Source organism: Motacilla alba, chromosome 10, assembly GCF_015832195.1.
Source record: "Motacilla alba alba isolate MOTALB_02 chromosome 10, Motacilla_alba_V1.0_pri, whole genome shotgun sequence".
NCBI classification, from domain to species: Eukaryota; Metazoa; Chordata; class Aves; order Passeriformes; family Motacillidae; genus Motacilla; species Motacilla alba.
The window spans coordinates 8,249,240-8,259,979 of record NC_052025.1 but is presented as its reverse complement, the minus strand read 5'-3'; the positions used below and the strand labels follow the sequence as shown (position 1 = coordinate 8,259,979).

General features: G+C 36.6%; 1 protein-coding gene across 12 annotated transcripts in view; it reads right to left on the bottom strand.

Moving 5' to 3' along the window:
• Window positions 1–698: 698 nt before the first annotated feature.
• WDR72 (WD repeat domain 72) overlaps window positions 699–10,740 on the bottom strand; it is a 102,446-nt gene continuing 92,404 nt past the window's right edge. For 10 of the 12 annotated variants that reach the window (XR_005258155.1, XM_038147229.1, XM_038147219.1 and 7 more), the window contains 2 exons: window positions 8,827–8,925; window positions 699–3,038 (listed from right to left, as the gene is read on the bottom strand). Coding sequence is in view for 11 of the 12 variants with exons in the window: in XM_038147229.1 (XP_038003157.1) it covers window positions 2,983–3,038; window positions 8,827–8,925 (155 nt within the window). In the remaining variant the exon portion in view is untranslated. The other 2 variants (XM_038147225.1, XM_038147223.1) reach the window with 2 other exon arrangements.

Genomic DNA, 10,740 nt, shown 5'->3' with positions numbered 1-10,740 from the left:
AACCCAAAAGTCTATGTTTAAGTAACACCCCTGCACGTAGCACTCTAAACTTCAATTTCGTGCTCATTTTTGTGTGAACTGTCCCACGTTTCCGCTCTTGTGGAAGGATTGCTTGTTCCTCCTCTGTCTTTGCACTGAGGCCAATGCTTGCCTTGGCACAGCCTGGGCTCACAAGCAGTAGTGCAAACGTAAGTGAGGTGACACAGGAGCCTGAGGCTGGAGTGGGGAGAAATCCCCCTGACTGTGAAACAACACCTTGAGCTATACAGGTCATTGGACCCTTTGACTTCTGTATGGAAAAAATCCAAGCCAAACCAAAACACCAAATTCCTTAAGAAGTTTATGTATTCATGAATTTTCTACCCGATATTTAAAAATTAACCACTACTTAAAAATATTAGCATATTATTCCTTTTGACAGGATTCCTTCAGAGTAACACAATAGAAAAAATATATTCATAATTGCCTTGGGACTTTGTTGTAAATTCTATCCCCAAAAGCATCAATGCAGTGGTACATCAGACCACACTCATAGAAAATGCTTCTTCAGTTTGACTTTTAAGAAACTATTGCAGGAAGTTCATCTGTATTTGTGTATTCAGCTCTGAAATTGCCACTTTGTTGCAAAAAGATTTTTCTGAGTGAGTTCGCTGTGAGCGCGTATTATAAAGTTGGTTGTTTGAAAGACATCCAGAAGACAACGGCAATATACTTGCTTTACTGGGAAATAAATGTACCTAATAAAAAAGTTCCTGCCTTACCTTACTGATCCTGTAATGATAATTAGCAGAAAGCACGCACAAGCATGTGCCAAACACCGATCATCACTGCACAAACCATTCCAGATGGCTGGCTCTATCGGCAGGCTGCTGATGTGCACTGTTTTGCAGAATTAAAGACAAGCAATCAAATATCATGTTGCACAAATGTAATTGCTACTACAGCAGTACTGGGTGTTATGGACAATGCCAATTCCTTGAGGTATGAGACCTCCTTCAACATAGGCATTTTTGAAATATCTAAATGAAAGAGTTTTCAAAGGATTTGTTATCCTGACCCAAGTGAGCAGATGCTGATACAAAGCAGTGATGCTGGTTGCGAATTAACTTTTTAATGTCCATGGAAGAGACTGCTGCAACAACTGGATGTGATTGTTCATATGGAAGAGGAGCAAAGGAGGGAGATGGGTCCATCCTTTGTTTGCAATTTGTACTACTGTCTGCAAAGCTCCTGTAGGGCTACTAAGTTCTGTTGCTATATTTACAATTTTATTTTTACCTCCTTGATGTTTGCAACTCTCATTCACCCACAAAAGTTAAGAGAGGATATATGTTAGCTAAAGACATATTCTGCTCTCAGTTGCATTGTGCAAGTATAAATACATCAATGATATTATTCCACACATCCAGCACAAGAAATGCAAGAATGAAGCCATAGCACTCAATATTCAGTCATCATAATTCAAATACAACCACATATGAACATCAGATACATTTCAGAGAGGAAAATACCTTCCATGAACAAGGAAAGTTCTGAAAACTACCAAATCTGTTAAAACCATTGACGTTTCTGCCCAAAGATGCCATTTTTCCGCATGGTATTCACAGTCACAAAAAATAACATTAATTATCTTTATCTTTGGATTACAGCCAATTCAAATTATATATTCTTTAGTTAAATAAAAACTGGGATACTTCTTCTCACAATGCCCTTTCACCACCCAGTGTGTCACAATACCATACACTGCACTGAGGGACATGGACTTCCAGATATAAAAACCAGAAAGAAGAAGCTTTCATGTCTGCTCCATTCAAACCATATTGTGGCAACATAAACCAGGTTTTATCTCTCCTGCAGCCATGGCAACTCCCCACAAGGAAAAAAAGATTCATTTCCAGAGAATCTTTCCACACTGAAGAAGAAATCTCCACTCTCCTAGTTAACGGAACTTATGGCCAACGTGACAATTAGAAGGGATAAATCAGACCAGGATTTCCACCATGAGATACAGATCCATAAGGCACATCCTCAAGATCCTTTGCCTTCAGTAGAACTCCAACTACTGGCAACAAAGAAAGTGAGCTTACTGCTCTGAGCAGCCATTGTTTGTCAAACCAGCTTAAGTCCCACAGAATATCAGGTGATAAATGGTTCTAATAAGCTGTATTTATTCTACAAATGTAAGTGTACTTTTTTTTAGGAAAAAAAAATGTAAAAAAGGTATAGCTGCTTTTCTCAATGAGCACAAATTGATATTCAATGAAGTATATAATTTCAGAAGAGGACCCCAATGGGCTTCTCCAGTTCCATATTGGTACTACATTTCTACAGATGATGGTAATGGCAGTATTTAGAGAAAAGGAGAATTTACATCCTAGACCTGACCAGATTTGTTATCAATTTCCCATTCTCTCAGAATGGGAAATTGATAACAAATGCACAGAATAATAACAATTGAAACTGATAACAAGTGCGCAGAATACTCTTTGTTTTTAATTAGTTCTAAATATTCCGCATTTAATTCAAATTGTGAATTTCTGTATTCAGTAAAAAAATTTGGTTTTGCTCAGTGTTAAAATGTATTGATAAGAAAAGTCATAAGGAAAGAGAGAGAAAAATTTAAATTTTATGTATGCAAAACAATACTAAAATTGATACAATTGTTTAATGGTAATCAAGGTTCTAAAGATCACTACATAAACAAGCGAATGATATCAAAAAATGAAGAGTTGATATTTTCTATATCAAAACGACTCAAAATTAGTTGAATATATGTAAATCTATTGGCAATGGAAGTGTGAATTGAAGCCAATAAATCAGCCAAAAGAAGCTGATCTTATGGAAGTTATTTCTTCTGAAAATGAATTTTTGAAGATAGCATAATAAATACAAAAAAACATTTCATGTCCACCACACCATATATGTTCTATTTCTTGGCTGTCCTTCTACATCTTCCAATTCTTTCGTCCCAGTGGTTTTTTTCTAACACACCTTACAGGAGCACACCTTAGATATCCAGGGATGTTGCTTCATGTCATCTGGAAAAGAAATACATGATTTCTTAATGATTTACAATTTGAGGCTTAATTAATTTACAATATACAGGTAATAGCTGAGACTTTGTTACTAAAATATATGTTATCTTACAGTCTTTTTACAGAGTAACAAACTCTATAATATTTGTAATGGAATAAAAACTTTCAGCACCCTCATATAAGCGTTAAAAGGTGCAGAAATCTATCTCCATAAGATTGTTCACATTATATCTCATATACCACAGGAAGCAATATGAAATCTGAAACAGCTCAAGAAAATGTATGGCATTCCTCAAAACTCTTCTGCACAGATTTCTGCTTCTTCCTTTCTTTTTGTTTTAAAGGAAAGTGCTCCAGTGGATCAGCAGAAAGATAACTTCTATTTTAAATTGAGTTTTATGTTTTCTCTGCAAAAATAATTGTCATATTATATATACTTTTCTCTTAGCAGAAATAATTCTACAATAGCTGTAAACAGAAGTAATGTTATATTCTATTTTAAACCTGTCAAGGTATTTTAGAATTCCACAGAAAAGCTTTCAATCATCAATTTTTATCTTCATAATTTCTTTTAATTTGAGGTACGGTAATATTTGTGACCTGAATTTTGAATATTACCTGCATTAGAAACACTGCTCAAACAGATACCACCACACCTTTCATGACTATATGAACACTGAGAAAGCAGCACACATTACTGTATTTCAATCTAATGAATATCTTGTAAATTTTATCATATTATCTATGACCTTTGTGTCTATCTGTATCATAGACACAAAGAAATATGCATTTTCTTGATGACTATTATGCGGTCTTCTGAGTCTACAGTTTAATTTGCTATTAAAAAAACAAAAACAAAAACAAAAGCAAACAAAAAAAATAAATCACAAATCAAACCAAAACATATGAGTCATGATTCTAGTAACCCAGAACACTGATAGGATATGACACTACATCTACTGTGGTGAAATGATGATGAATTCATCCATGCCTACACTGGAAATTCCAGAACTTCTTTCTGGAATAACTCCTGGGCATTGGCATTTTATACACAGTCCCTGAGCCAGCAATGCCTGTGACCAGTGGACTGCCCCTACATTGCATCTTCTCCCTGCTCCAGCATCATCACCAGCAACAGCCTCCAGCATCCCATTCCCAGGTCAGTCCTCATTTTACTGCCTCCTGCTTTTCATGAGCATGTAAACACAGAAAATCATTACTTTCTAGGGTGCTTTGTACCTGGAAATTTACTGAATATTTACTTTTACATTCTGCCTGTGTTCTGATCAACAGCCATAGAGATGACACAATGCTGATTTTAAAAACACTCTTCAGTGGATGGAACTCAGAGCTGGTACATGGATATTTGATGCAGTAATTGTAACTTGCCTGATAACAAGATAGTCACACTTTTAGTGCTATATCTTTAAGCACAGTGTGGATAATAATACATTTTTATTTCTATTTGCTGCAGTTCTGCCTCTCACACACTATTTCAGGGACAGTTAGAGACCTTTCCCATTTCTGTGCCAAGGTCTCTAAATAGGACAAGCAATTAAGCGAGACTGTGAAAACTGCTTGGATTTCCCCTATTATCTATTATGCACCCGGAATTACATTCTGTCCTGAAAAGTGAAAATCTGAACAGAGAAAATTTAATATGTGCAAGGGTTTTGGAATGAAGGGATGGGAGAGATCATGAGCTGCAGAAGGGACCAGGCAGAGACTGTCTGATACTAAAGGCCATACGCATACATGGGTTTTGCCATTTACATGGTTTCTATCCAAAAGATGGAAAACACTATACTTTCCATCTACAGCTTCCAATTCAATCTTCCATTAGTGAGGCTCATTTTCCCTCTATTACCAAGTGAAGTAATAGTCTATTTCCTACTCTACTGCAATGTGTCTTTTGGGGAAAATAAGAGGGAAGAGGCATCTGTGTCTACAGGATTTCTTGTGACTTCAGCTCAAATCTCTTCCTTTTTCCCACAGGAGCTGCACTTGCAGAACTGTCCTTAGCGAGACTGCCCCACATATGAAAGCTAGGACACCTCAAGATGTGTTTAGCCCCGCTAAAATCCTCTTAGATTTTGACTAACAAAATTCAGAGCATTTTCAATCCCCTCGGGAATCATTTCAAGCAACTCCCTTTGGACAAGATGATCTGCATCTGGGGTGTAAATTTTCCACCACTGTTTGTACAAGAAAATTCAGGCGAATAGCTCAGACCTAGAAGTCTAACTAACACATCCATGGACACTCACTTTCAGCTTCTTTTTCAGTTTCCTTAAATATGGAAAATTTGTCTTGTAAAACGGAAAACTGCTGGGCATATTTATTTAAAGAAAGAAGCACTTTCAGGGGTAGTGAATTCTTTAGGGGAGATTGATATGACTAAAAGTCAAGTTCTACAGAAAACTGTTGCAATTCTTATCTGATTATTACTTTCAAGGCCACAGCAGAGACAAATTTGAAAAGCCAAGGCTTTGCATGTCAAACAGGAGTAGTCCTCAGCATGTGGGGAAAAATGGCAGTGATAAACCTACTATTAGGCATCTGGGAGAGAAGCCCAGCATCTCCTCTGTGTGGGGCCTAAAATAGACAGGAGCCACTATCACAGATAATGGCAGCCCGTAGCCACATGAAGGGAGAAACTAAAATCCATTTCACTTAGACAAGAAACTGCAGTCTGATATTTACCTGTGTCTATCACTTGTGAAAAGTGTTTACTGTGAATTATCCAAGAGAAAAGTGCAGGTTGAGGGGTTTCATTACCTATCTGAGAGTAGTTCAGATCACACATTAAACACAAGAAATCACAGGTAAATCTTGGATTGGTGTCTTGGGTAGTCAAATGAATTCCTGCTATTCATCTGAGTATCTGCCTCCTACTACAATTGCTGGAGGACAATGCACAGAGCAGTGAAAACATGTGCAGACAAAGAAAATGTGAAAGTAAAACAAACAGAGTGTGATTTTCATGTGATTTTTGAAAACAAAGATCACTTTGAAAATAAAGCTCATTCTAATGTCAAGGAAAGAGACTGCACCTTTCACCACCAAAAACCACAATGTACAGATAGATGTGTTAATGGATGCCCTACAGTCCTCCTGAATCTGGTAGAAGTAGTAATAAAGAACTCTTTCAAGCAATAGTTGGAATTGGAAAACGTCATATTTTTACCTTTTCCTCATCAGAAGACATAATAAAATAAATGTATTTCTTAACATCACTTTTGCACCTATGACAACATCTTATAAGATACTCTCTACAGATTTATTAATAAAAACTTATAAGTTTGTAAGTTTGCCCAGACTTTGAATATGTGTGAGAGAGGTTCTTAAGTCACAGGTTTCACCAAATGAGACGCTGACCTTCCAAGCACTCTCAGGTTTCATGATTCAAAGTGAAAGCACCTGAGAAAATCACAGCCAACAGAATGTCATATTATTGTTTCAATGTTTGCTACTAAAAGTAAATGGTAAGCTTTAAGTAAATGTATTGTGTTACCAAATCTTTCCTTTCAAACAAGCACTTCTGTCAGAAGTGTCTTAATTTCTTATCACAGAATTTCATCCGCACAAGGAGCAATAAATAATTCATGTTCCTAGCTCTTTGTTGTGTGTCCCTGAACTGCACGGAGCTGGAAGGCTGACAGCTGTGTCAGGACAAGCACCAAAGATCTGACATGACAAGTGACTAACAAGTTTCTTTCAGTCTATAGTGAAAGAAGACAATGGCATAAAGTGCAAAAACGAAATCCTGAAACAAAATGAAACTGTTTCTTTCTCTTTACCTAAGTGTTTGCTATGAGCTTATTTCCGACCCATAACCTCTGGTCATTTTATAGTACTGCCCAACCCCCTTTACTCCTCACATTCGCCTGGCCATTTACGCCTGTCCACGGATCAATATGAGCAATTCTTGGAGAAATACGATGTCTCCATGACAACCAAGCCACAAATTCTCAGTGGAAAGCAGTGAGACCAGTAGTGAAATCTCCTGAGGTTTTCAGACCTATAAGACAAGATGTCTTAAAATGCAGGAATGGACAGAAACAAAAGCCAGAGTAATTCATTGTTTATTACCAGTTTAATGATGTCAGATGGACTGATTGGAACTCAGTTTTAAGTTTGGATGCTTTATCAACATGTATTTTTGCCAGTCAATATTCACCTCCTGAAAGGCTTTTATTCTTTTCATTAATTCATATAGATATGCAGAGTGAGGAATTGGATATGTAAGTTCCCATCCAAACAGGTACACTTCACCAGAGAGAATTAATTTAAGGTTAAAATTAGTGTTATCTTTAATGTACATTAATTCTCCCCTGAACACTGTATGCCACCTTGCTTTAATCCTTTCTCACTTCAAAACTGATCAAATCTTGGACAATCCATATTTCAGCCTATAATTGCTGTTGAAGTGACTACAGATGGTTTCTTAAGGAGATACTAAACACCACAGATTGTCAAACCTGTCTCCTTTCTGAGTAGATTACCTATTTCTTTCTAAATCTCATCCTGGTTTCTGCTGGACAGCATTGAGTCCAAGTCTATGTGGTTTTAAAATGAATAGAGATTTACAATTCATTGGTTTCAATTATTGTAACATATACTGGTGTTCATTTCTGTGGAAAAGATGAAAAGGGAATGTAGTTCAAATCAGGTATATGACAGTAGTTGAACTCCCAAGGAATCTTGGAAGAGTGGAGTGTGCTGAAATATAATCCCCCAGACATGGGTCCTATCCGGGTTCTGAGATGACTTAGGGGACCTGACATGGATTTCAGACTGCACCCTTTGACTGAAAATTAAATCTCAGCAGTGTTCCTTGGGGAAGGATCAGGGGACTGTTGGCAGCTGCCCCCTGTCAGCACAGGCTGCAAGATTTGGAAATCTCTTAACTAAGCTGACAGGCCGCAGAGACGATGAATCAAAAATATGATACACGGATCAGCACACAAAGATGCAGGAGGGTACAGAGAAACCAGATAAAACAGGAAGGAAAATACCAAGTGAAGAAAGATGTTTAACTCTTTCACTAATGAGGACTGTGTGCAGGTTATGTGTGCGGTGTATATGGGTCAAGCTCACAGTTTGCTTAAAAGATCTTGGTATTTAGTCACACAGAATGTTTTTAATCAGCTGTGACTCAATACAATTTATATTTAATTGTTTCCTTTTGGGATTAATTTAATAAATTTCGTAGATGTTCCATAACGAGAAAGATAATGAAACTACATGAAGATAAATCTTTCGGTTACCAAAAAGGATGCACTTTATGGATGTTCCTGTATTTAGCTGAATCAACGTTAAAAGTCATTAAAATGAAATAATGATCGTGAGCTGATTTAAAGGAAAGAATCAAGCTATTTAATGCCACCAATTTGCTTTCCTCCAGAGATATGGTGTTTGAGTGTCCACTGCTGCATTCAGCTGCAGTATATACAGTACTTCTAATTTTTCATAATCTCACACTACCTTCAAAGGGTCAGACATTGTACATATATTAAGTAAGCAGCGTAGTCCAAAAGTAATTATAATGAACTAGTAGTGTCAGCTTTCTTTTTGGTTATAAAGCCTTTATCCTTTTTCAGACCTGAACTCCTGATGAAAGAGGAAAGGATAACAGCTCCACACTGTGACCCCTGGAGGTGACCATTAATTTGACATTGCAGCTGCTAAAAAGGAAACAGCATTACAATCTGCTTTTTTTACAGACCCAAAAGCTGTGTCAGATTTATCACTTGATACTTGGTGGTGGTTGTCTTTAAATGCCTCTCACCTGGACTCTCAGACTCTTCCAAGACACATCTGTCAGACGTATCCTCCACATCTTGGAAGTTTGCCGACTTGGAGCTCTTGTCATGCTTCAGCACACTGACTGGAGCAATAAGAATAAAACACAGGGAGGGAGAAATGTAATGTATGCAGAAATCAACACTTCGTGGTTTTCTGCAGAGCCTTCAATGCTGAAGACATAATTTGTAAACACAAATAATAGATTGAAAGAACCCCCAGAAACACAAACTATTTATATGCAACCACAGGACAGCTGAAAAATCTAGAGACAAGAATGTATGCAGGGCGAAGTTTGAGGCATCAGCTCAAATGAGGTCCCTTTGAAGTAGTAAACCAGTTTTTTGTTACAGAATCCTGAAATAATAAAATAATTTAGAAGTCATAAAAAAATGCTTGTCTGTTTCATCAGAGAAGCCAGTAAACAACATAAAAGATCAATCAGATGGTTTTGTAATTACTGGAGTCATTCAGCAGGGAGAGAAATGGTGTACGTTTTAAGATGAAAATATGTTTAAACAACAAGCTGGAATGTGTAAAAAAATTACCCACAATTCCAAAATGCAATGAAACCCAGACTGAGTTGCAGTTTAAGGATTACCAAATTTGGTTACAGGTTTTACTTAAGTGCTAAAAACATTTCCATTTCTGAGCATACAAATATTTTCAGCGAAACAATTACCAATCTATATATGACTTTATTTTTGAACAAATCTCACGTAACTTTTCTGGAGGAGAAGAGAGGTGCTTCCCTTGCCAAAGTCCATTTCCCTCTCTTCAGCTTCATATCTCTACATGGAGCCACAAATACAGCTTGAAGATGAAGTACAATTATGAGTTGAATATTATAGAATAACAGCACAGACTAGATCTCGATTTTTCTGTCCTGTTAAAACTCTTAGCTGATCCTATTTCCTAAGATAATAGTAGTGGCTAGAAAACACTTCTTTTTTTTTTTTTTTTTAATATCTAGAAAACGAAGCAAAGTTCCAAACTTCTGGGGGATGGGGATACTAATGGCTATACACAATCTCCATGTTCTTCTGTCTTCTTTTCAAAAGACAAATTCCTTCCCTCATAAATTTTGATAGATTTTTTAAAATTAAATGAATATATGCTGAAGGGTTATGTAATTTGAACACCTATTTAAATTTTCCAGGATTATGAGAGAATCAACAAGGCCTCAGGGCAGTATGCAGACATGAGGAACTCAAAAGACACATATTCCACTTGAGTGCTCTGTGCTTTCCATGGGTTTGCAGCTATTGATCCCAGGTCATCAAAAGGTCCCATCATTCTTGACTCTTGCAACTACACAGAGTCTGTTTGAAGCAATCAGGGCTTCAATACTATTGTGGAATTAGAACCTTGAAAATGTAATACTAAAACATAATATATAAAAAAAATCTAGGACAGTGACACCATGCATTTCACCTGAAAAAACCAAAAAAAACCCAGTAAATTTTGCTTAAAAGTTTTTCCTTGGATAGCAACAAATCAGTATGTAAAACCCTGCCTCCTGCCCAGGTAAAGCAGGAATTGTTGACATTATAATCTGCACAGGGTGAGTTCACACTGAAGAACACTTACAGTAACAAATAACAAATGTTCTTTTTCACACATAAAAAACCTATCATACATAAAGCAAGAAATGTCTTTAAAGATATCTGTGCTTTTCTCTTTTTACAACATTTAAGTAATTTTCAAATACACTAAGGGGATATAACCCCTTTAAAAGAAAAATTGGAATATACAAGTATTCATATTATATTTAAAAACAAAATAGTTCTATGCCGAAGTTTTAGAACACTTTTTTCTAAAACAGTTCTTCATACAGTGGAGTCAGCTGCACTGTGCTGAGTGACAGATTGAGTCATTACAGTTGCATGAACTTAAAAGT